At 40.5% G+C, this 27,995-nt stretch overlaps 1 protein-coding gene across 1 annotated transcript; it reads right to left on the reverse strand.

The window, feature by feature from the left end:
* On the reverse strand, positions 1-27,995 carry LOC113983411 (prolylcarboxypeptidase). Its single transcript, XM_027712514.2, has 9 exons — positions 27,747-27,995; positions 11,486-11,626; positions 10,338-10,439; positions 9,836-10,017; positions 8,953-9,110; positions 8,155-8,327; positions 6,503-6,667; positions 5,183-5,370; positions 1-795 (listed from the first exon to the last, which is right to left on the reverse strand). Exons 1-9 carry the CDS (start codon positions 27,870-27,872, stop codon positions 591-593), a joined length of 1,440 nt encoding a protein of 479 aa, XP_027568315.1. The 5' UTR covers positions 27,873-27,995; the 3' UTR covers positions 1-590.

Raw genomic sequence — 27,995 nt, forward strand, 5'->3', positions numbered from 1 at the left:
TAAGGAGAAAAAAAATTATATATTTATTTCTATTCCTGAACTGATTCCAAAGGGCAAGGGCTGTTTAGTTTCCTTACAAACAGCACAGCCAGCTTCCCCATGCCTTCCCTGCCTCTCCACTGAACATCACAGTAAGATATAATTTCTGTTCCCCCATTATCTCCACCAGCTGAGGATGTCTGAAATTCAATCCCACTGGAAGCAGCAGGAGTTTCATCCACACCACTGCCATTTAATCCACTGTATGTACCAGCAGTTGGAACAATCACTCAGCTCAGTGAGGAGCAAGGCATCAAGCCTAGAACAGGAACCTGTTACTACATGGTAAAATACAGCATTTGAGAAGAGCAGAAGAGGAAAGCAAGGCAGAGCAGGCAGCTCAATCCATGAACTTGGACTGAAGTTTATCATCCGAGAACGCTCTCCATCCCTCTGCTGCCTGCTTCTCTCATGGGCACAAGCAATGGTGAGCACTGCAATGCAGGTGAGGAAGCAGGAGGGAAATGCTCAAATGACCACATCGTAAGGCCTGGTCCTACTCCCAGCAAAGCCAATAGAGGTATGATAGCCACAATTGTTGCAGTACGACTTCAGTGACTGTGCCTGGCCTCTTCAATCCATTGCTTCATGTGGTAGATTTCCAAGGCTCGAGCTTGCTGTACAGATTTGGGGTCCAAAGGGTTACGGCTACGTAGGTCCAGGTGATGGGCTCCATCTGGGATCACAACTGCCACAAGGGAATTGGTGATGTTCTGGGTCACCCCACCTGCAGACCATGGGTCCAGGTCCCCATTGCTATAAGGAAAGAGTATTTCATCAGGATACATGTGCACAGCAGTCAGCAGTGAAGCTGCAGCTTCACATCAACATATTCACCCAACTTTCAACTAGTTTTGCATATGCAGCAACAGAAACAGACCTCAGCCCTGTCTCAATGTCTTGTGCCCACCCCTCTGCTGAGAGAAGCCTTTTTGACAGAGGTATGGAGCTATCTGCATCTTAAGCTAGGCTACACTTCACAATTATTTGCTAATTCAGATAATAATCTTTAACAATGCCAAAGTCTCTGGAGATAAATCTGCTGCCACCCGTAATCATCATAAAAGGTTCATGTTCCCCTGTAAACAAGACATCTCCAAATTCCCAAATCAAAGCACTTCACTTTCCTTCTTCACAGCCTGCCATAAACAAATAACCTACTGAACCCCTTTAGAGCTGAATTTTCAGGAAGTTCTACATTTGCTGTCTCAGCTGGGTGCCAGCCTGGTTTTGCAAAGAAATGCTTGGACAGTCCATTAGTCCACTTATTTCTAAAAATAACCATATTAAAATGAAGCTTTTATCTCCCAAAAAACTGTCTAAAATGACTCTTCCTCTGTAATAGGACAATTTAATGCCATTTACTCCCCCTCCTCCCTCACCCCAAATCATTTGAAAGGATTCCTTGCACTATAGATATGGCTCCAAATAATAGACCCTAGAGCAAGTCAATAGCTCAGCTGGGGAGAGAGTTTTCCATCTCTCATTCCTAGCATTGGACTTGATCCAATAATCCCTACTACATTTTATTTTCCTTTACTGCAATGCTCTTCCCACACATGGTCCATCTTTCTGCACAAAGAAAACAACATCCATATACTTGTGGAACTATGCAAATCTAGATCTGTTCCTCACTCAGAGCACTGGATCTGCCCACAAAAGGAAATGTCAGAGATGGGCTATGGTATACAAGGGTAAACTTCTAGATGGATCTAAGAAATTAAAATATCCTTGGACATTAAGAGATATAAAGCTAGAAAAATACCACAATGGCAGCACTAAAAAACAACAACAACAAAAAACCACAAACCAGAAAAATAAGGAGTAAAAAAAGAGGTTTTTTAGAAATAATTAACAGTAAAAACCTGATGAGGTATGAACTAATACTATACTTGTTTTACACTGAAAAAAACCCCAAGTATCTTGAGTCTCTGTAGTTCTTTACTTCCAGTGATTCTAAATATGACTTCAGACAAGAGAAACATTTTGTATCTGCAAAACAAAAAGCATAAAGAGCTGCCCAATAAACCAAATGCATTGGATTTAAAAGGTCACCTGAATCAGCAGAGCACCTTGGCAACAGGGGGATGAGTTGCTGAGAGACCCATGATGTACATGAACTTGGATCTTTTGGTCCTAGTCATGTGGAAACTAAGCATGCCACACGGAAACAAACAGCCTCCGGCTTTTCTGCAAGCTGCTGGCTGTGTCCTCTGCCAAATGATGGTACTAGAGGCACTGACGCAGTTTGGCAAGTGAGACTTGCTGAGAGGAGGGGGGATGGAGGGCTCACCACAAAATCATAAGTCTTAACAGTTTCTGTGGAATAACATAATTCAGTACCAACTAGAATGAATTACTTATGTGTTAAAACTAAGCATGCATGTAAGTACTCAGTTGCCCATCTCACGGGACAGGAATTTCCCAATGTAAACCAAAGAAGTAAAACAAGGGAAAGAATAAAAAAGTCAGCCATTTCTTTCTAGCAGTGGCCAGGCAAGTAAGACTTTCAAAAAACAAAACAAAACAAAAAAAAAAACTAATGAAAAATATGAGCATTCTAGTCCTGTTTTCAATTGCTATACTTCCTTCACAGCATACATAGGGTTCTGCCTATCTCACAGCAATCCCTTTCCTATATTCTCTTCAGTCTCCTCAGCCCTCCAGCCCTGAGTTTTACACAATCTTAGCAGCACTGCCTGTGCATCCTTTTTAAACATGCTGGCTCTCCACAACTGCCATGTTTCCTTTTATTAACTTTTTTCTCTCTCCTTTTCTCTTCAGTCTGGCATAGTTGTATCATTGCCACCAATTCCCTCCTTTTGTGCTAACTATTCTCCCTTCTGTACAGAACTCCAGTACTTCTCATAACAGAGCCTTCACTTTTGGCCTCTCCCTGTGCAGAACTGGGTAGGTGGGTGCCCTAACTCAGAAGGATGTATACAACCTAGGTGTGATCCATCCAGACTGAAAAATACTCATTTTTAGATTGTGCACACTAAATTTTGTACTGTCTGATATAACCTGGGCTGATTTTGACTACCATAGTACGCTGATGATGAGACACTATAAATGCTACAGGCTCCTTGCCACTGCATTCATGAACAGTGTTAAAATGTCACTTCCCACCACTGCACAGCACTTCCATACCAAGTACACAGCATGTACCAGTAAGAGGAGTGAAAATTGCTGGAAAAGAAAGGGGAAACAGTGTTCTGAAAACCCCAATTTCCTCAAACAAGTTTTAATAAAGATGTGCTGCCTAGGACAGGCAAGCAACACCTGTGCACAGCCTAAACCACTCACACTGCATACATCCAGGAAGGTATCAAAGTAGCAATGGAGTTTCCTGCATTAATACCATACAGTCCATTCAAGTCTGACTCTGCAGAGTGATGTACTGCTCGCAGAGGGAGAAGCAGCAACACCAGTTTAAGCATTCTGGCCAAATCCCACTGCGTCTGGATAAATCCACCCTACAGTAGTTCTCTTCAGATGTAGTATTTTTCCCTTCCTGTGCTACACTGTTGTGCAAGTTGCCTGTCACTTGAAACACAGTCCTTTTCAGCCCACAGGGAGCCACATCCCAGGTAAACACTGGGATATTTTTTGTAAAGCACTCTTCAGTGTTTGAGGATAAAAGGCTCTTATATAAAATGTACAGTGTTGACAATGTATTTGTTTGAAGAGAAACATCCAGCTTGAGATCCAAAAGCTTTGTGTGTACAGCACTAACTTCTACATTCATTTGGTTGCTTTCAGGCTTTTCTCATTTCCAGCTCCTTCAGCTGGCATAAATTCTTAAACACTTAGATTTGTTTGCTTGTCTATCACTTACAAAGCAGATTTCTACTGTACAGAGCTGTGAGACCTTGGAAATAAGCAACACTCCACAGAAATTAAGTTAAACCAACAAACTTCTTTTATTAAAAAAGTTTTCCAAAAGAGGGTGGAATTTCTCACTCCAGAGCAGATATTCTGCTAGGACAGAAACAGCAAGAGGCATACAAGAGGAAAGCAACAGGCCTTTGGAGCCAAACAGACCAATGTTAAGAGCTGCAAGCCAGAAAATAACCCCTAATTTAAGTGAAAACTTTATACTGTTAAAATGCACACCTATCTACCAAGTCCAAAAGTCTAATTCTGATCTTGTTTTATAGAAATGGTAGGGTTTTTTATGAGAAGGCCTTGCACAATTTTAACCAAAGCACAGAGAAATATATATCCAGGAGCTTCCCACAGCAGGCAATCGGTACAGCAAGTCAGGACTCCTGAAGCACAGGCCTCAATGGGTGTACTGAACACCTCCCTACCACATAAGCACCTGATGAACAGACAGCACTCATCTGTATCACCACACAGCAGAAGTACAACTACATGAACCTTCCTCTAAAGATAGCAGAGTTTAATCTTAAAAATAAGGAAAGTGAAGGCTGAATAGAGAGCAAGCTGCAAGCCCCAGTTTTTTTAACTAGACTGAAAAATTTCTTTCACTTTTTGTCCACATATAAAGGTGTTTCAGAACAAACTTTTGTTGTATTACCAGTATGCCTTACTAAAATGGACATGTCTTTGTATTTGCATCTTATACAACTGCGTTGAAACTTGCCTAAATACCACTAAAAGAAAAGGGCTATTGGCAGTAATAGAAACTCCCCAAGTTACTTGCCTTTCTTTCCTGTATCAAAGGGATAAGGAATGTCATGCCAGCCCCTCCACAAGGCTATCACTCAGAGCAATCATTTTGGTACTGAGATTCTGTGTTATAGCTAGAGCTTGTTTAGACTTTCCTTTTCTGTGGAAGTGACAGTGCTTTGGGTTCATAAAAGCTAGACGAATTTACCAGCATGGGAAACCTGGATTTTGGCCACAAGATAAGAAGGATTCCACATGGGAAGATTATATTTGGCAGAATCTCAATCCAGATTCTTCTTTTAGAGTCACAGAGGCGATAACAGAACAGTTGGCTTCTTTAGCCGCTGCACATTGACCATTTTACTCTCAGTAGCAACACAAAGCATTCCCATCATTTATTCAGCTGGAGTGCTGTAGACAGATCCTTTTGCTACTTAGGCCAACTTTCTCTTCACTGACAACCCAAACTGGTGGAAGACTCTACACTATAAGCTGAAACAGGGCTCACCTGAAGATGATGTTGCTGTGCGAACTGATGTTTTTTCCTCCATACATAGACAGAATCCAAGAGGGGCGAGGCCTCACTCCCCACAGTCTGTAACACTCTTCTGAAAATGCATCAAAGTCCCATTTCTCAGGTTCAAACATGTCATGGACACCATCTGTGCAGAAGGGCATCACCATCTCAGTGCAAGCCTGAAAGAAACGGCAGATCAATAAGATGTGTTCCCAGGAGACTGTCCAACAGCTGTTAGTGCAGTATTTAAAAAAGGAAGCTTAAACAGCATTTGATCAGTAATTACTATCAAACTATCACAGAATCATTTAGGTTGGAAAAGACCCTTTAAGGCTGAGTTGAACCACAAACCTAAAACTGCCAAGTCCACCACTAAACTGTGTACCTAAGTGCATAGTGTCTTTTAAATACCTCCAGGGATAGTGACTCCAGGACTTTCCTGGGTAGCCTGTTTCAATGCTTGACATTTTTCCTAATATTCAATCTAAAGATCTCCAGGTGCAACTTGAGGCCATCTCTTTTCATTCTATTGCTTGTTACTTAAGAGACTGACCCCCACCTTGCTACAATCTCCTTTCAGGTAGTTGCAGAGAACATTAAGGTCACTCCTCAGCCTCCTCCTCTCCAGACTGAACACCTTCAGTTCCCTCAGCTGGTCCTCATAGGATTTGTGCTCCAGACCCTTCCCCGGCTCTGTTCCCCTTCTCTGGACATGCTCCAGCACTTCAATGTCCTTCTTGCAGTGAGAGGCCCAAAACTGAACACAGGATTCAAGGTGTGGCCTCACCAGTGCCAAGTACAGGAGGATGATCACTGCCCTGGTCTTGCTGGCCACACTATTGCTGATACAAGCCAGGATGCCACTGGGCCTTCTTGGCCACCTGAGCACACTGCTGAATCACAGTCAGCTGCTGTCAACCAGCACACCCAGGTAGTTTTCCTCTGGGTAGCTTTCCAGCCACTCTTCCCCCAGCCTGTAGCGCTGCCTGGGGTTGTTGTGACTCAAGTGCAGGACCCAGCACTTGGCCTTGCTGAGCCTCAAACAGTTGGCTGCTGTACGTAGTTTTCCAGTCTATATGAAGAGCAGAAACTCAACAACTAGCTAGATAATGAAGATACAACCTAAACCTGCTTCTCTTTTCTGCCTTGCCCTCACCACTACAATCATACTTGGTTTGTCACTATATTTCTCACCAGTACATCAATACATCTGACACAATATATTGACAGGTAAATGACTTGACAACTCTTACCAGCTCTAGCTCAAAAAAACCTCAGTGAGTTGCAGTTTAGAAAGGCTACTGTGCATACCTGATAGTACCAACCAGTTTGGCCCAGATTCTTTGTTGCAGTCTCAGACACATCTAAGCATAAGGCTTCTCCTGTATAATTGTAGTATAAATTTACTGCCTGGAAAATATTCTGCAGTAACAATTTGTCAGAGAGCCTGGGATCCTTCAAGAACTTGCAGACTTCCTGCAACAAAGAGAGAAGGGGAAGTCTAAATCTATAGGTATTAAATATTAGGACATGATACCTGCTAGGATATTGATTTCTTGTCCAAGTACAGTCAGAGCAATTCCAGAAAACATCTTTATATGTGATGATATATCCTGAGCATTATCACAAAAAGTATACACAAATTGCATTTGTGTAGTGCATGCTACTATCAGGAAGCTGAAACTTTATATTTCCTGACTAAAAAATTGAAAAAAAGACCCAGTGCCACCTTAATATTTCATTTACCAAATTTTTCAACCCATTTACCACACTTTAAAATAGATTATATTTAATAAATAGTATTTAGCTCCTCTATAAAGACAACACATACAAATGTATAACAAAGAAGCTCCAGGTATAGATTGGGGTTCCCTGCAGTTTGATGTAGGCAGCTCACAACAGAGATTAAGCAAGATAGACGTATATCCAGCTACTCTACACATAGAATCATTAAGGTTGGCAAACACATCCAAGATCATCTAGTCCATATTTTCCCCCCTTTGTCATCCTCGGAGTCATATTAGAGCTTCTGTTTCAGAAAAAGAGTATCTGAACAGCTTAAATAACTCAGATTTTATATATTAGTACTGTCCAGATGAATAGCAGCCTTTTCTATTTTAGATTTATACCTCAGTCAGAGATAACATGGACAGTGGTGGAGGTGAGCCTGTTTCTCAGGTTCTGTCAGACTGACAACAAAGCAGAACTAATTTTCAAGGTGTTTATACTGCCCTTTGCAGACAGCCACGTGGACAGATGAACGTCCCTCTCTCCTCCATCAGGCAGCTTTACACAAATGAAAATTTTTGTTTTATAATTAACTGCTGCTTAGTAGCCTGAAATATCTTATCTTATCTGTCTTACCTACCTTACACAGTAACACAAAGTCCTGCAGGGAAATTCAGCCAGGGTCTTAATGAATAAAAACACTCCAAGAAAATGGAAATCTTGGAGAGAGCACTGTGGATAAACAGAACTGCACAAGTGAAGGTTTGCAAGTGTGAAGAGGTTCTGCTTTGAGAAGTGACCCTGCAAGGAATACATTTGTGGAGATCCACATTTTGTCTCACTAGTTTTCTCACATCAAAAAGGACAGAGGCTCAAAACTTTCTCTTCAGTTGCAAGCTCTGTCAGCTAAGCCTGGCACCAGAATCCCTAATTTTGTGTGCTTTTTTCTGCAGCATTTCTGCTACTTGAGAGCAGCTCTGCAGCACAGCTGAAGCTTTTCAATCATCCCTGACACTTTTCTTCTTCTAGGCTCTTGATACAACCTATTAGTCCTACAAGTGGCAGTTAGTCAACCAACCAGGTCATGTACACAAAGATGTTACCCTGGTTGTGTTTTCTCAGTCATGTTGGTTCTACAGAGCCAAAAAAATAAAGGAAAAGGTGCAAGTTAGGACGGAAGGAGATAATTAGTTAAACCAAATGGTCAATTCTACGAGATATTAGTTCTGAATTACCTGTATAGGCCAAGCTGGCAGAGGCTGCAAGAAGTCAGCTTTATAAGGATAATTCACCATAGCCAAGTTTACCCATGTTTCACTCAGCCAATTTTTCAATACAGCAGCATCCTGCAGATTTTTTAACGGGCTGCACAAATGAAATGTGCTGGAAAGCCACTGCAAACCTGCATCTTTAATAAAAAGAAATAGACAAAATAATGGTACAATACACTAAATATTAACACATAGGTCGTTTGTTCCTCTGCTAAAAAATATTTTCATTTAGTATAACTAATTTAGTGAAATTATTCCACATACATACAAGTATAGCAGATCAAATATTAGTCAGCACCTGACTACAACCTCCTTTCAGGTAGTTGTAGACTCACAGAATCACTTAGGTTGGAAGAGATCCTCAATATCTTCAAGTCCAGCTGAGTCCCTGTCAGTCCCTATCGCTGAGTCCATAAGGATTGCAGTCATTTTCTCTACCTGAGTGTCTCAGTAAACAAACTTTTTTTTTATAGTAATGACTATCAGGCCTATTTTGTCAGAAAGGAATACAAGCCTTGAGGTTCTGAAGTCTGCTTTTGTCTGACCTTAGGGATGTTTGGACCTGGATTCTGCATCCCACCAGGTCTGAAAGAAGCTTGTGATACAAAAAAACAGGCATTTAAAAAAAAGCCCACTAAGTTCACTTGGCAGTTTTCAGTACTAGGCATATAGTTTCAAAAAACCCAATACATACACAAGTGAAAGCCATAACACAACCCCGAATATTACTATTCTTTGAAAAAAGTATTGGTGAGGTATTACCTGTTGAGGAAAGGTGGTTAATAGCATTCCAGGAATTCCGGATGCTTTCCGAGCAGCCTGTCCCACTCTTTTTGAAATCATTGGTCACTATGCTGAAAAAAGCGCCACATGGAACCAAATCACCAAACTGCCAGACTGGGGCGGAGGCTGCCACAGCTCTGCAAAGGGACATAAAAAGATCCTGAACCTCTGCAAAGTGAACTTCCATCCTCTGGTCAATACCCTCCCCACAGCCACTATCTAAGTAGCACTTGGACACTGCGCTCTAGGTGAACTAACCATAATGCTGCAAAACTATTCCATAGGTCTGCATGCAGAGGCTGCTGAAGGATATAAGTCTTGGATACTAGTACAAAGATATCAGTAAATACATGAAGTAAAAATTCAGACTCGATTAGTTTATTGTTCTTCATTCGTATCTAGCAACTAGGTCTTTCTCACTAGACATTGTGTAAACTCAAATGAAGAGAGTCACTGTCCACAAAAATATACTCTCTTGCAGAAAAAAGTTGGGAAATTACTATTCTTTTTTCCAAGAGGGTAACTAGGGCATTGAAGAGATTAAAGACCTGCCTAAAGTCATTAGGAAGTCTGGAGACGCTCAAAAAAATTAGATGCCAAGTGAGTGTTCATGTGCTGTTTTCACAAATCTAACAGGTAGCTCTGAAAATATACATAATCCAGTACCTGCTGACCTACAGTTGCCTTTATTAGGCAGATGTGCCTCTTCCCAAATTCAAAGTAACTTGATTCCTTCTTCCAGTAGTGAAAAATTCAAGCCATTGAAGTACCATTGAATTATGGTACTTCTCCCAGAGCTGTAATATTTATAGCATGGAAGTAACAAATGCCTGCTCTGTTTAAGCAGGATGAGTACACTCACCCAACTACCATATGGGGATATTTCATCCTAAACCAGGCTGCAAGCATTCCTCCATAAGATCCTCCTATAGCTATGACTGGACTGTGACGGGCGCCTGCAATAGTCATCTTTAAGTAGTCAACTAGTACTGCAAAGTCTGCCAGAGCTTGTTCTGATGTCAGGTAATTCAGATGCTTGGAATCCTGAGAGGAAAGAAAGCAGGTTATATACAGCATGAGAGACTTCCAGCAGCAGTCTTTCTATTCCCCACAGCAGTTGTAAAGGTTTAAATCTATGCCTGATAACAAATAAAATATTCTTTGCAGGTTTCTCTGGAAGCACTAAAAAAAAAATCTCAGATTTTTTTTTTTTTTATTCCTAGAATTGAGAGTTACAAAAATAGGATAGTTGTGTTCTTCTAGCACATTCACATCTTACTCAAGTTAACGCTAATTGCCCTGGCAAGGATTACAACATGCAGAATTATGTTTGTATAGAACACATCTATAAGGAAGACACTTACGCTGAAAGACTCATTCCCAAAGGGCAAAGATTCTCCATAATATCTGTGTTCAGCAAACACCAACATAGCATTAAGTTCTTCAGCCACATCCCACATAAAACCCTGGTTGGAGGAAAACAGACATTGAAAATAATTGATTCAACTTGTTTAAAAGTCTCTACTTTCGGTCTAGTGTATTTCAACTCTTATTCTTGGATTAGAAAGATGGCACTATCAAAATACCAGAGAGTGCAATTTGGTTTTAAAGTATCACTGAAGTAAGAAAACACATAAAACAGATACCCACACAGAGAAGGTGATACATGCAAAGAAAGTATGTATATTTTAATGCTGCAAAACATTAGGCAGAATTGTTTTGTGATTATGCACAAGCAATCCTGACAGAATTCCTATGACATGAGCTTCATCCACAGCAAATAAAAAAGGCTACAGGAGAAAAGCATGCATTTGAGTTAGGACTACATTACAGAAAACACAAAACTTGTTTGGCAATAAGCAATAATCTAGAGCATTGCAATACACTTATTTTTAACTAATAAATAACTACAACGTGATGGTACTCGATAACAGCTTGTTACCACCAGTTATGGAAACAGGCAGACACAGATTGCCTGCCGACAGAAGTATGTATGTAAGCAGGCCTTGATTGCTTTGAGCTTGGTCTTGTTGTGTTACTGGACTTTGTAATGAAAGGCTGAAAAATACTCACACACTCCATTCTGCATTTGTATCAGCCAGGGAAGTAAAAACTTCCACAGGTATTGCAGAGAACAAGAATCATCCAGCCCCCTTGATTTCCAGCCTCTTTCATTTCACTTCACACTTCTCTTAATAGTGATAAAACATAAACATCAAAACCTCTCATTTTACTTGGGGAATCTAAAGTACTAGGATAAGTACTAGGATATGGTCCAAAATTCTGAATTCTTAGCTCAAAGCACCTAATGGTGTTTCCTCCAGAAATTTTCTTCACTACTCTAAGAAGTTAACACAGTGCATCCCTTTGGTTTCTTTGGGCTTTAAATAACGCCCTGAACTCCCTAAAACTTTTTCTGTACTTCTGTTCTGCTTCCTTTTCCTCCTATAACAATCAGAACAATCATTACTGGAAGAAAGGACTGTAATTCAAGAATTTATTTTCTACATACCGTGTTGTTGCAGAACCACGTGATGTCTCCTTCATTGCCTGTATAAAATAGTATTGGTCCATTGTCTTTCTTCCAGTGCTGATCTGCTACCAGATACCGCTGCCGGAATGTACGATTTTCATCAAATCCAAAGTGATCAATCTGTAAGAACAAGGAACAACGTATTCAGAAAGCTAGAACTGATCCTGGAGTCCACTGGGAGTGCCGACAGTCACTTTGCAGATGGAAAATAAAGAAAAGCAAAAAAAAGGCAAAAGTTTTACTAAGATTAAAAAAAAAATTGAATTCATTTATATTCCTTATACATCAACATTCTTCTGCTTTATGAAGAAAAACAGTAAAAATTACAGGTGTATATACTGAAGGAGAAATGCTATTTTCAGTCGTTAATAAAAAAAATCATGCCCTTTTTATAGTATCATATTTAACATGAGATATTCTAATATATTTAGAAAGATGGACCAATCTGCTAAGAGGTCAAAAAGTACCTCATGCAACAAAACTGTATCAAAAAAAAAAATAAAATCTTCCCACAATGTTTTGAATCTTAGGAAAACCTTACTAGCCTAGTCTTGTTATTCGAAAAACAAAAAACCTGAAAAAAACCCCCTAAAGCCCTAAATAACAAATGAACAAACAAACACCAAAACATCAACCCACAACCAACTAAAATCCCACCTCTTCCTTCTCTCCTTCCTTTGGATAATTTCATTCTCCACAAGCATGAAATTTAAACAGATTCTTTTAGAAAATGAGTTTTGGTTGCTTTTTTTGTTTGTTTCTTTGTTTGGTTTTTTGGGAATTTATTTGTTTGGGGTTTTTAATCTTAGAAGACACTATTTCTCTGTAGTTCTTGTGCTCTTGGCACATTTTTCAGATAGTTTCGTGGAGCACTTCTCCTTTTCCTCATTGCAATTTTCACTAGTCCATATAACTTCCCCAATTCTTTCCATTGCCCTACAAATATTGCAGGCCTATACATCATATCCCTTTACCCAAACCCCACAGTGTTAGCTTTATTTCCTCATTAGAAATTCAATTTCTAACATCAGTTTTTCAACTTCTACTCACACTACTTTGTATTCACTATCCACCTCAACCCTTCCCCAAGCATTCATCTGTATTGGAAAGTTTATCAATTTCTTTTACAAGGTAACTCCCCACATGGGTATAATCTTATTCTGGAATACCCATGCAGGCCTTTACCATAAAATATTTAAAAAAAAAAAATAATCAAACCAAACCATGGAACACTCCAGAAGACCTTGCTACTTAATTACCACAGGTCATCACTGCTTTAATTCATCAGCTAAAGATGACCTGTAGCTTCCCAGTTTCGACTTCCATCAGCACTCATTCACCTTTTCCTTTCCTAGTTCTTGCCGGCAGTAACAGCCTGACATCTGCTGGCTTGAGGATCTCTGCTCAACCACCCATCCACCTTTACACCCACAATTCTGTCAAATCTCTCACATGCTCCAGGAATCAACCTTTCACATTCCCTGTTTTGGAAAAATCTGCAAAGTAATTTTGAGAAGCAGCAAATCACACTTGCTGCTTTGTAGTGACCTGTCTGCTAGGCAGATTCCTCCAGACAGCTCAGGAAAGCGTAACTCTTGATCTGCAGGATCCAGCTACTCCACACCATGTACTTATATTTCCTTTGGGTCAAAGAGACCACATGAACTTATTTCAAAGATACAATCTGCTGCAGAATGTCTTTTCTAAATTCTTTCAAAGTAACTCTCTTTTGGACTGAAGTGGGAAGCCATGTGCCACAGCTCACTGCTACAACAGCAGGAGCAGTCAGATGTCTGTGCATAGTCTGAACACACGAGAGACAAGGTCTTTGCCCCCAGTAAGTATCTTTATTGACTGCTTCAGACCCAAGCAAAAGTAATTTATGTATGTTCTATAGTTTTCCTCAATGGGACCATTTACTCTTACTCACAAGTACATGCTGATGTTACCATTAAAGGGCTCTTTCACTGAACTCAAGTGCTGACAACATATGCTGGGATTATTTTACACTGACAACTCACCTGCTCCTTTTCCATTTGCACAGTTATTATTAATTTTAGTTTCATTTTCTACATCAAGCACAATCAAGAGTGATTAGATGTAGAAAGGCAGAACAAGGTCAGCAAATGAAAAAAATCTTTGGTCAAGACCCTGGGATGATTAAAAAGATGGATCAGTTAGGGCACATCTAAAAAGTCAAAGTATAGTTTAATACACTCCAACACTATTAGAAAGTGCAACTAATACATATTTTGTTCCAGGTCTGTTTGTAAAGGGGAGAAGTCTCTCTTTCTATTTAAATTTTCTGGTTAGGCTGCTAGCCAGAGATAGGAAAAACAAGCTCATGTGTTCAGTTTGCCTTTAATAGAATCCTCTAAAATTAAACACTTAGTTTTAAAACTTGATTCGGCATCCTTCCTGCCTGCAGCCAGAGTGCTAACTACAAAACCACACCCCAAAAAGTATTCAACTGTGCAACAGAAAAAAGAAAAAAAAAAGAGTGGAGGGGGAAGACTAAACAAAACAAACAAACCCCCCAAAACAAACAAACAAACAAACACACACACCCCCACCAACCAAAACAAACAAACGAACAAAAACACAACCAAAAACAAACAAACAAACAAAACCACACAAGGAACCAGAGAGAAAAAAATTTTGGCACCAGGCTGAGCTTATCCAGTGAGGTATTGTGCAGAACAGATTCTAAAGCCCATTTTACTGTTCCTTTCCACAGGTACTGGAAAATTAGGATAGTGATACTCTGATATGCATATATTTTCCCAAATTAATGCTACTTTTCTTTAAAGATATGACTTACTGTGTTTTTTCTTTGATGTGATCTGTCAGTCTACTTCCCCAAAACAAACCCCAAAAGCCCAATGCTCTAGTGAGTCTGCCTCTCAATATTGAGAGGGAGAAAAGTACAGGTATTTAAGTTCTTTTTTAGTTACCACATTGATCAAAGTGCCATGTTTCTCTGTCTTGACTCTGACAGATGTTGGAGACTCCCTCATTGCCATCAGCCATGTTATACTTTACTATTCTCCCTCAGTCTGTAAAACTTTGATAGTCCCGCAGCAATAAACTGCCTCTGTTCATCATATTCATAACACATCAAAACATGGACACATGTAAGATCCCTGGCAGCACAGTCACAAATCCAGGCTTCTCCAGACAAAAAACCAACCAACCAACCAACAAAAAAAAAATCACAAGTACCTATTACTCAACTGAAGAGCAGAAACTCCTTTATTGCTACATGATGGGGCTTTATACCTGGTAGTAACTTGTGTTTGCAAAGGTAAGACACATAACACAAGTAAAAAGAAAAAAACCCACCAAACCTAATGATTGTAAAGCAGACAGAGACCGCAGAGCAAACCACGACTGCTGGTTATTCAAAGAAATGCTGAATCCAGAACGTCAAAATCACGGTGTGGAGGTGTCCCCAAGGAGTATCTCCTCACAAGAGTAAAAACTGTGTGAAAATGTGCCAAGTCAGAGGGAAGAGGCACAAGAATCAATATCAAATCTTGAAGTGAAAGGTTTGGACACGCAGGGAAAGCTGTAGTTCAGGAACAGCAGATGGAGCTGTGGTGTAGCCAAAGTGAGATGCAGAGGTGCACACAGGAGCTTTTGGGTCTCATTCAAACAAGGGCTTGCTTTCACCATTCTTTATCGAACAGGTATACAAACAGAAAATAAACCCCAGTAACTGCGTGAAGTATACTGTACAATACAAACCAACTAGATAGTTTTTTGGCTTTTTTTTTTTCCTCCTTAAGTCAGATTTCATTAAAAAGCTGAACCAGAAAGGTTTTCCCCCCCACACACACTTACTCAAAATGAGTAAGATAAAGGCAATGACTTTTGCAACCAGACTTAATTAGAACAGACCACAAAGCAAAAGAAAAAAAGTGGTTTAGTACAATACCTTAACTGCTGGTTAAAACAATGATAATGATAAACTAGCATATATATGGTTTTTCTAAATACAATCTTCATAATTACAACTACGGTCAGGATGTCAGTACAAGGTCCAGAGCAACCTAATAGAACTCTGAAATCGGCCTGGTTTGAGTGGGAGGTTCGATGAGATGACATGCAAAGTTCCCTTCCAAAGCTAAACTCTAGGATTAACCCAAAACAGTCACTCAGCCGAAAGTTTTAAGTTTCTATACATGTGACTACCTAGCAAGTTTGGCTAGAACTAAGAACACAGTCATCACCTGTGATGCAACAGCAATGTTTTACAAATGAAAATATGATCTACTGACACAGAAACAGTCATTCTGATACTAACAAAAGGAAGGATAAAATTAGAAAAAGAAGCTCTGAAAGTGGTAAATTATTAATAAGTTTAAGAGAAACTCTCCTCAGATGAGGCAGGCAGGATAGGAAAGCAAACAATAAATTTCAGTTACATGTACAAAAACCTTTGTGAACACTGATTAAGAAAGCCTTGTATTTTCCTGCACTGTCTTTGAGAAAATTTGAGAGGTAGATTGCTCTGTTGGAAGACTGCAGCCACTACCTGCAGCACAGCAGCTGGAAACTGTACTCCCAGAGTTGGATTTCAAACAGCAGTAGGCAGCACAGGGCATTCTGCCCACAAGGCTAATCAGAGCTCCAGACTGAAGGCTCAAGTCAGCAGCTTTGATCCTTTAGCTCAGAGAAACTTTCTACAAGAAGAGCAACTCAGCTCAGGAGAAAGAACCTTCTCTAGACTGGTTTATTGAACAAACTCATACTGGAAGGAAGGGCCAAAACCCACCTTGCTGTTTGAAATATACAGCACATTTCTATCTCTTTACCTTGTAAGTGCACACTTCTCACATGCTTTTGTTAAGCTCTCAAAGATGACTTATCTCAGAGTGGGGCTTTTTTAATGTGCTTTTTTGTTTTTTTTTTGGAAATCCATTTAAAATAGAACAAGCCACTCTGCCACACATTTCCCCTGGGGAGGAGACAAAAAAGGCACAGCAGATGTTATTGTGCAGATGTTAGCCTGTTTAATGGACTTCTGGAAGTATTCAGGAGCTAAAGCAATGAGTAGAGTGCAAAGACAAAACAGGACATGTGGGCTAAAACCCACTTCCTTCTCAGCAGCACCTAAGGTCATCAGTGATTACAGAGACAGGGAAGCAAAGCCAAGCCTTTACCAAAAAAGACTATAATTCACAGGGTAGTTTCTAACCAAAAGCATTTGATATCATTTGAGATGGTAAATCAGCACCTGATGGTTTTATGCTTTTGAGTTTCTGGCAAGACTGTGAGCACCTGAAAGCCTTTCTGTCATGCCTTGAATTTCAATCCTCTGTGTGACAGCTTTATTTTCCCAAATTGGATATTCCCTGTGAAATCAAGCCAGTTGTTTTACTGATGAGAAGCCAGGGGATTTTAAGAGTCATGCTTCACTCTCCACATGTTCATGGAGTTGTTTTGAGTGCTCATCCTGTCTGAATTATATCCTGGGGACAGGAAGATACAGGATAGTCTGAGGATATCCTCCTGCATGAATAGCAGTGTCCTAATGAATAGATGTCCTAATCTCCTTGGGATTTCACTGATGTGTTTCGATTCCTGCTTTTACTCCTGTCAGGCTGTGAGACTACAGTTCAGTCAGCTGGCCCTATTAATTTTGTTTCCTCTTATAATCTTTGCTTCCTCCATCCAAATTTTAACTTCATGAGGCCAGGGATTGCCTTGTCATCTTTGCATAACATCATATTCAAGAGTCTCCTTTTCTCCAGGCTAAATAAGCCAAGCTCCCTCAATCGCTCCTCGTAGGATTTGTGTTCCAGACCCTTCATCAGCTCCACTGCCTTTCTCTGGACACACTTCAGCACCTCAGTGTCTTTTGTTTACTGAGGGGCCCAGAACTGAACACAGGACTCGACAAGCAGCCTCACCGGTGCTGAGTACAGGTCTGGTCACTGCCCTGGTCCTGTTGCCACGCTAATTCTGATACAAGTCAGGATGCCACTGGGCCTTCTTGGCCACCTGGGCACACTGCTGGATCATGGTCAGCTGCTGTTGACCAACACCCCCAAGTCCTTTTACCCTGGGCAGCTTTCCAGCCATTCTTCCCCAAGCCTGTAGCGATGCATGGGGTTGTTGTGACCCAAGTGTACCTGGCATTCTGCCTTGTTGGACTTCACACAATTGGCCTCAGATCATTAACACAGCCTGTCCAGATCCCTCTGCAGAGCCTTCCTGCCCTCCACCAGATCAACACTCTATGCCAACTTTGTGTGATGTGCAAGCTGACTGATGGTGCCCTCAATCCCATCATCATTTGTTGATAAAGATATTAAACAGGACTGGTCCCAGTGCAGAGCCCTGGGGAACCTCACTTGGAACTGGCCAGCAGCTGGATTTACCTCCATTCACCATCACTCTCTGGGCTTAGTGATCCAGTCAATTTTCTACCCAGCAAAGAGTACACTCATCAAGCCAAGACTGACTTTATGTCATTGCCATTTTCCACATGCCCCATAATACAGAGGTTTTGCTTACCAGATTTGTTAATCCGTCACATTTACCAAAACATACAGACAACAATATATATGCTTTTTGCCTATTAATTGTTTCCAACTTCTATTCAACTATTGAGATGGTCTAGAGCAACTGTCACCAAGTTTTCCATGACTGGAATCAGCTTTCAGCCAAATATGCCCCCCAAAGCAAATGCAGGCTTAGGATCCTAGTAACAGAAGGATGTCTATCATTCCAACATTGTCCTTGAGAACACACTGGCCTTTGACAAGACACATGGTTTAGTGATGAACTTGGCAGCATTATGTTTACGTTTGGGCTTGATGTTCTTAAAGGCCTTTTCCAACCTAAATAAGTCCATGATTCTACACTTCATGTATCTTACTGAAGGTTCTCTTATGCTACAGAAGTCACATCACCTGCTCTTGGGATGCCATTTAAGGTAGTCTGATTTTTAGCACTCATTTATCTCTTCAGTGATTAAAACACACTGACAAGGAAAGCTTCCAACAGGAACTCTACCCCTGCCCTGAGTCACACAGTTTGGACAGGCACTTGAAAAGACCAAAGAACATTTAAACAGCTACAGGATATGCTGCAGGAAAGCCCCAGGGTACTCAGGTCAGCCCTTGTTAGAAACAAACAGTACATGATAAAAGGTTATTTTTATGTCGGAAACCTGAGCAGCTAATGAGAACACAAACAAATTAGTTTCAACTTCCACAAACCATTAGTACGTTTATGCTGCAATTGAATCTCCAGATTCTGCTTACCATGTAAAAATGAAGTCCATAAACAAATTTAGGCTTTAATTACTTATATGTAAAATCCCCCAGCAGTCACAGTGAGGATGCTATTCCCTGTTAAAACACCTCCAGCTGAAAGGACAGGTCCCACAGGGCATCCCAGCATTTTCTGTCCCAGACTTGAGAGTCACAGAGCTCCAAGTGGGAGAATGGGTGGGTAACCAAGGCAGAAGATGGCAGGAATCTCTTCAATCAGCTTTACTACTGACACTCCCTAACCACACATTCCCCTGGTTCTTCTCCAAGCAATGGAGGGCCTTGTGCCACTCAGAATTCACCAGGTACATAAATCTGTAACAAATTATTATAGCAATAAACACTCCAGATGTTCACACCATTGATGCTTCCATTCAAGTCATTATCCTGGTGAAAATTCTTTCACAGGACTTGGGATGGGGCAAGGCATAGGGAACAACCAGGTCAGAGCTGTATTACCCAAGGTGCAATAATTTGCAAGGCTGAAAAAAGCACCAGCAAGAACAAAGTTACCCCTCTGCAAGGTCTCTCACACCCCTAACAGGCAAAGACCACTAATTTTTTCCATGTGCCTTCCAGACTGAATTACAAATCCATCACATTTGGAGGATTAACTTCAGAGGAGAGGAAAAAACTGGACATGAAGCTTCAATATGTCACATACGAAGCAGCATTAAAACATTCCAGTTTTGCTAGGAGTGTCCTCAAGTTTTGAGAAGGACTAACTGTTTAAACAAAAGACTTTACAAAGTTTCATCTTCTCTGATCAACACAGTTTTCATTTGAAAGGCTTCCTCAATTCTTTTTTTTTAACAAAGACACGGAGAATAAAAGCATTTCAGATTAAAGATAATATTTTTATTTAGTGAAATTACATACTTAAAACACCTGTATCCCTAGCCCCAAAAGGGCTAGAACTTTCTACTTTGTCAAATATTTTTAAAAGGTTTAATTCAGGTTGCAATTGTTTTACTTCCCAGGGTTTCACAACTACAACTAAATCATTCTCCCCACCTTAGTTCAACTACTATTATTTTTATTTTTTTTCTACAGCTAGTCCTACAAGAAGACAAAGGATCCAAGGAAGAAGAGACAGACAGTGAAAGCAAACAGGTAAACTGTCCTGTCATCCATCCAGGTAGTCTTCTGTCTTCTAATTCTGCAAAGCATGGACAAAATTACAAAAGGTCAGCACAGGGATGGCAATTTATCACTATTAAAAGGTTATGTATTTTACACGTGCCACTGTGAATCATGTATTTAAAAGCCACCAATTCTGATGAGCATCAAGGTGTGTGGGGGGGGGAATTTCAGAAAACAAAGCATCAAAGCAGCAATTACTCATACAGCCCTGATGCAATAGCAAAAATACCACATAGCAACTTCTGCTTTGGCAAGCTTGCAACATATCTGAACACTGAAGAACAACTTCTGCTTTCAGGGCTGTGAGATGTTGGTAGACAGGATGACGAGGGAATCAGCAGCATTCAGGGAAATAACACCCACAGCTCCTCACAAGTGAAAAGTTTTTCTACAGAGAAATTGCTCTACTTTACAACAGAAACATCTAGATCTATTGTCATAACCATTAGAAAAGTTCTCCAGAGGCTGAAAAGCTCTAGCAAACATATGGATAAAAAGTCTTCATACCAGTGTAGTTAGCACCCTGAATCAAGCCAGACCACAGATGCTTTTCTTCTCATAGCAAAGCAACAGTTTTCTCATCTAAACAGAAGCACTCAGATTTTCATCCCAAAAGCTTTTTTTATTTCCATTTCTACTTTCCTTTTTCCACTTAAAAAACATGAGCATTTTGTTACAAACTACCCTGTTCAGCACAGACTCTGAAGAATTCCACGGACATTGCTAAAAGCCATTTTCCATCATCTTATAGAACAGAAGCTCCTGCTTAGGAGTCTAGGGAACTCTACATTCCCCTCCCCATTAGCACTGACTTGCAGGACTGAAAACTGCACACTTGTAGGTGGCCAGCCATTTATCACTGTGTAGGAAGCACCACAGAAAAGCCAGCACTTCCAGAGCAGCATGTGGTTCTGAACAGCTTTTATGGAAGACTTCGTTTTCAGGGAGTAACACAGCAGGGCAAAGCAAGCTGTTGCTTTCAGGAACACATCAAATGTTTTGTTCATGCTAGTTTTGCTTTCACCCACTTCCCCTAGTTCACTCTAGCGGGACTTGGACCCCAGCCAAAGCCAAGGGGCCTGATGCCCATCACTTTCTGTTCCCGTTGTCTTGAAAGGAAGTTCCTGAATGGAAACTACCTCTAAACCTACCTCTGACTGTTTTTGGTCAGTTTGTTTTCTCAGGGTTTTTTTCCACACTAAGTCCCTTTGTGGATGCTTTTTAAAAAGGTTTTTTACTTCACAATGACAGAAAAACTTATTCCGTTTGGAAACAGTATAAATGAACTAGGAATGAAAACAGATGCGCCACTAAGTGTGTCTGAATCAGCAGTCAGAGGGAGAAGACATCACACAGTATCATAGCTCCCTGCTATCCCATGGCGGTAGGATTTTCAGTGAACCCTCTTCTCTTCAGGAAAGAGACACTTCTCAAATTTTACTCTACAAACACCTTTTCCAGATAACCTTCACATAATCACTCTGACTTTAAGCCTGACACAAGGGTGAATTTGTACATAAACTCTGTATCTTCGCTGTAGGAGTGAATAATGGAAAAAGCTCTTACATCGACTTGAAGTTAGAAATAACAGCCCACAAGTACCAGAAGTTTTATTCTTTGCTCACTATGTTCGTTTAGAGAACAATAACCACACCACAGCACAACTGACCACTAATGCCACTTGGCAGTAGCACTATAACAGCACTGAGTGTCAGAAAATACTACACATGCATGCTAGAGCTGAACTAAAGCATAGGAGACAGCAACTAAAAATTTAAAATAAAAAAGAAAATTATCCCCCTCTGCCACAGGCAAGGAGTATCTACTGACTGTGTTGAAAAGAAATGCAATGCCCATTCTTCTATCTGTATTTAATTCTCTGAATTCACATGCCTGGAAAACAAAGAAATTAACCATTTTCACAGAATATTCGTAAGGTGACTGAGTACAGCCTGGTTTACCCCATTAAATTTCTTATAAGTTTCACTACTTTAGATATAAAATCCAAATATTCCAGAATTGATTAAATAAATCAAGCTATTTCTTCAGTTTTTGAAGGCTTAAAATGAAATAGTCAAGTCTGATCCCCAGTCTCTAACCAAATTGGCATAATACTACAAATTATCTGTGTGGTCTACCACAATTTATTTTGCTGATGGCTGGTCTTGATCTCCTCAAAGTCAGATGAAGAAACAGATACAGAACTCATTACCATCAAGTTCCATTTTCCTTCATTATATATTTTACTTCATTTTCCTCCATATATCCCCACTCAGTCCCCTCTTCAAGAAAAAAAAAAAATCAGCTCTTAAGACTTTACTTCAACTTCCAGAAGCTCCTGGTACAAGTCCAAATTCAATGAAGTTAACAGGAGTTCTCATGCACATCTGGCTTATAAACAGCTTGCTACATCAGTCATATGCACTTCTGCTTATTGTTTTGTTCTTTAGACTTTCTGTAATCTAGACAGTCTACCAGAAATCTTTCAGTGGACTATTACAGCTTTTAATGATTAAAGCTAGTGCGATAAGAAATGCTCAATTTCAGAGGGAGAGTAGTGATCACTGATGTTTTTTGTAGTCACTAGTATTAACTGCTCACTTGAAGGAAGAGGCTGCAAGTAGTGAGGAAATTGTTTCCTGCTTAATTTGAGAAGCTGATGTCTGCATTGTGACCCCACAGATAAGTAGTGCATAAAAATAAAAATTCACTGACAAGCTTTAACAAGTACTTCCCTGTTTTCCTGTCCACTGAATAAGAGCTATTGTTTCTGCTTATGGACCTGGTTTATAGCTTACAGCTCCTGTTTTAAATCACGCTATGAAATCACAGAGTAAGAGCTGCCAAGTACTCTTGTACTGCTTGATGATTAAAACATATATTCCAAGTAATTCACCTCAGAGACAAACATCAGCATCACTTCTTCTCTAAACACCAGCACAACTTTTAATTGGTACCAAGGGGCTCTGTAAAAAGCACTTTGTTTTTTCCTTCACCAGAAGTCAAAAGTGCTATTGTGTTATGGTGCCAGGCATGGAAAACAAACCCATCTTAACCATTCCCGACATCTGTTACTATTCTGAGACACCAACCTGAGTCACAGTAAGATGCTAAAAGAGCTGCTAACCACAATTAAAAATGATAACCTCAATCTGTCTCAATACCTTTTTAAGCAAGTTTTAGACCTGTGGTTGAAAACTACTCCCTTAACTTTAAAAACATTTATATATAACTGTTGTATACACGTTTTTAGTGCCACTTTTACCAACAACAGTGAAAATTTCAAATACTGAAAAATGTTCAATTGAATGAAGGATATGTTGTTCCATAAACGCAAATTTTTTTCTTGTGAGTACAAGAGATGGAACATTTTTTTAAGAGAAAAACTGCACCCTTAGTTTTGATTAATTTGACAAATTAAGACATCAAATTGATTTTTGATGTAGTACTTATTTCTAGTTAGAGCAGGAAAATTCTTTTATTCATGCACTTCCTTTTAATTGGTTCTTTCTGTAAAATAGAAAGAATCATGTCTGAAAAAAAATATCTTCCCCTGTGTAGTCCTCAAATTCTTTTCTAGCTTGAAACTTGTGTTTTAATTTTCGCATTTTCAATCAAAGCTTTCATTTTCTCTGCTTCAGAACTTCAGCCTGTAACACAAAATAGGGTATTAAAGACTCCTGATATAGCCGGAAAGGATCAAATTGCATTACTTTTTCAACTTCACTACTTTGAAGCTTCAAGATAGCTTCCTTTTATGTACACACAATATGAAGTGTAGATGCATTTCAGAGCACAAAGCCTTGCATGTGAATTGACTAAGCTATGAAATACTGACATAGGTGTGAAATATAGGAGGTTATTAAATGCAATCATAACTCTTCTTTTGGAAAGGATGACACAATTGACATGTATTAGTTCAATCTGATTGAAGGACCAGGCTCACTAAGTTGCTGAACAAAAATTGCTTTGTACTTGTTACATTGGTTCTTAGACAAATTCATAGCAGTTCACAAAGCAAAGTGTGTGCTTACAAAGTGTGATTGGGGTGAAGGGTCTAAGAGCACATTAAGGCTCATGCAGCCATCAATTATCAAATTGAGTGAAGAGATACCTCGTCCACTCTCTTTTCTAAGATGACAGTTGATCAGAGAAGCCTTCAAATATCAGGAAATTTAAGGCTTCATTCTCTCAGCGGTACCACACATAAACCACCACAAGCTCTCAGGCTATGGTTTTTGTAACACTGGTATTTGTGCTAAAGACAGCGATACAGAAGTACAAAACAACGCCACCCAAAGGTCAGAGCAGCTGCCTGACTCAAGACCCTCCCCAGTATGCTCTAAGATTATTTCTACTTGGGTAAAGAGAAGTAGATGGCTCTTGGATGCCTCATCAAATCCTTCCAATAAATTTGAACCATGGTCACAGACACAGCTGCTTACAAAGAAACCATCCAGACTGTAGTGGTCTTTCTGCAGCTCTATACTTCCTACGCTCTCTGTAAAGCTCAGTTTTAGATGGATTAATGTAACACACAAATCACAAGCAATCTTTTAGCAAGCAAGCAAAATACCAAAGCGGAAGTGAGAATAGACTTGCATGCAGAAGTCACACTAGTATATCAGCACTCAAAAAGAGACCAATATCAACGTCCCCAATATAGATACAATTTGTTGATGTAAAGATGAGGGTGATTGCAGAGTTTCTGCTTCAAGGGCCATCTACTGATAAGGGTTGTTCAGGACAGACAGGCCAGCAAGCAAGCAAAGGCACTCATCACAGACACAGGCATTGCTTGACCTATTTCTCAATATTCTAGATTTTTAGCCCTGTCATCAGGGATGTCTGACACTTAAAACTGTAAACAGGAGGAAGTTCAATGCAAATCAGCATTGAGCTGAATTCTGACCATGTTATTTCTCCATTTTTATAAAAGTAGACTTAAATATCATTGATTCTCAGTAAAAGCTGACCCTCAAGCAATGCTACAGGTCTACAGCCCTTCATGCCAAGAAGTTCCATTTAGAGGTTGGAACTCCACATGAAAATTCTCAGCCTCAGTTCTCCAATGTGCAACATTAAAAAATTGTTCACAGTGCTCAGGAGGTAACTTTTTAAGCAACAAAATTCATGCACAGAATCTGTTTAGACTTTTAACATTTTCTTTTGTAGAAATATAAAATATTTAAAGACTCTATTTAAATATATTTTTAATATAAATAGGTATAAAAATGTTTCCTTTGTGAGCATAACATTTTGCCACACTATAAAGTATTTTTTATATTGGATGGTTTTATATAAATTATTTCAACTTATAATGTAAACCATCAAAGAGAGAAACAAGAATCAAAACAGGATGCTTAGCTAAGAAGAAAGACTTAGCAGCATGGAACACAAGCAAATGATTCATTCATGAGCTCTAAGTAAATATAACGTAAATAATTAAACCTCAACAATCCTGAGAGGTGGCAAAGTATCACCACCCCTATTTAACATGTTAATCATAGTATTTATGTTCCACTACAGAATAACAATGTAATTACAGATTCCCAGACAGCAGCTTTCAGTGCATGTTCCATAAGGAGAGAATGCCTATCAGCTCTCCACACTATGTTACTGATAAAGAGTAGTCTTACACCCCCTGTGTGATCAGACCTCTCACGCTACCCCTGTATCTTCCAAGTGCCAGGCAGCAGCAATCAAATCTTTGGTGAATATGAAAAATACATTAACATATACACACCTCCCACCCTGTTCAACAATACTAGTAAGTTTTCTGACAAGGACAACAAGGATGTCAAGGCCTGCACATATGCTCCCTCTTTCCCGCAGCAGCCACTCTCAGCCGACATGATTTTGCTTGAAGCATGAAAGGAAGAGAACAAGGAAGAGACCGAAGGGAAGAGCGTGTGGCATCAACTTTACAACACCATGTTACTGTGGCACTTTCCTCCCTTCTCTCCACACCTACCTATGTCCCAAAATCCACATATCCCAGCTACACAGCCCCTCTGCCACTTTGCTGGTGACTGGAAGGCACATAGGCTGACTCTGTCGAGAGCTGAGGAGAAAAACCAGGTGACACCACAAGCCAGGGAGGAGATGAGGACAGAGGTGTCACAGCATGGTGACAAAGGGCGGTTCAGACTGCAGCACAGAATTAGAATCACTGATACCATGCTAACAATGTTTAACAACCGGTGTGCCAGAACAATTAGAGTTACACCACCACTGCAGGATTGACATCCTGGCCAAGGCTGACCACACGCTGAGGAAGGTATTTGCAGTATGTTACAAAAATAAGATTCAGAGCTGTTAGAAGGGTTAATTGAGAGACACAAATCTCAAATCACTACCTGAGTAAGCATTAGATAGAGATGTTTTCAAGAGACAGAAATTCCATGATTTATGCAGGGAGATCACTGGAATAGGAGCATTCCAAAGCCAGTAACACTGTCTGTAGAAGGTTATAACCTCAAAGGATGGATTTCTCACTTAAATTGTTCCCAATCTATCTCTCATCTCAAATAACAGGGACCTTGATTCTCAAATTATTCCATAGCTATTCAGGATAACCTTAAAAGGGTTCTCTGTTTTCTTCATGTCTATTATGTCTGAAAGTGTAATCTTCCCATCTTGCTCACTCCATCATTAAGTTCACCTTCTACAAAGCTGAAATAGGAGATATTCAATCCACATATCACCCAAGATGCCCAGCCACAAGTTGCACCAGCAGAGGTTTACATAAGATATTAACAAAAAATTATTCACTGACACAGTTATCAAGCATTGGAACAGGGTGCACAGGGAAGTGGTTGTATCAACCACCCTACAGCTGTTTAAAGGAGTGTAGACGTGGCACTTAGAGACGTGGTTAGTGGTGAACATGGTAGTGCTGGGTTAACAAATGATTCCATGCCTGTGAATTAAACACCTCCTTCCCACCACTCCCTATGTAGACCAGAGCATGAAATTTAGATGCACGCTACAAGCCTGATTCTAAACAAATCAAGAGAATACTAGAAAAACATCCTCTTCCCTTACTGTACCTCCCAATACAAGGAACCATTACCTCCTCCGTGAAAACCAGGTACAGCAGAGGTGACAACAGAGATCTGCCTCAACACATCAAAGGATCTGTTGACTGTTTTTGTGAAAACCTATGAACAAGCAGGGCTCCAAGTCTTACCCAAGGAAACCACACCAACACTTGAAGCCAGTGTTGCAGAGCCCTGTGTTCTGTCCGTGAGCTATGGATTTTGTGAACAAATTGTGAGAAGACAGGATGACAAAGATCAGGTTAGTAACAGAAATCTCTTCCATATTTCATCTAGTGAAAGGTGTCCCTGCCCAGGGCTGGGAGAAGGGTTAGAACTACATGATCTTTAAGGTTCCTTCCAACCCGAACCATTCTGTGATAAAGAAAACAAAATAAATCACACAGCTGACGTTTGCAAACATCACCAGGGCACAGCCGCGGTCCCCGGCCCCTCGCTGCCGAGCAGGATGTGCTGGAATACGGACCCCGCGGTCAGGATACAGTGTACAGACACGCAAGAGAGTAGATTACCTAACACTTTAAATAGTTGCACTTTTAAAGGGAATATTCAAGGCTTGGAGCATTTTACCAAAGCGACTGAGCACTGAGTGTTTTTTTATAAATAATTAGTAATAATAATTAGTAATAATACACTCAGAAACCTGCGGATAGTCCTGTCCCGCCTGTGGCTCAAGTGAGGCTAGTGACAGCGGACAATGCCATCCGCATGCCCACGAAAACCCCCTCCCGCCCGCCCCCGGCTCCCAGGTACCGGCTGGCTCAGGTAGCGCGTCAGGTATGGTCCAGCTGCCGGCGCAGCGCCCCTGCGGAGGCGGGGAGGGGCGGGCAGGGCGCCGGCCGCGCCGAGGAGCGGGAGAACCAGGAGGAGCCGCAGCATCGCCGCGGGCAGAAGGAGAAGAAAGAGAAGGAGGACGAGAAGGAGAAGGATCAGCGCTTTATCCTGGCCCCGCTCCCGGCCGGGGCTGCCCCGAGCGGGACCCGGTGGGGGGGCGGGGCCAGC

This window comes from Pipra filicauda, unplaced genomic scaffold, assembly GCF_003945595.2.
Source record: "Pipra filicauda isolate LSUMZ 115617 unplaced genomic scaffold, ASM394559v2 scaffold141_size4267151_pilon, whole genome shotgun sequence".
NCBI classification, from domain to species: domain Eukaryota; kingdom Metazoa; phylum Chordata; class Aves; order Passeriformes; family Pipridae; genus Pipra; species Pipra filicauda.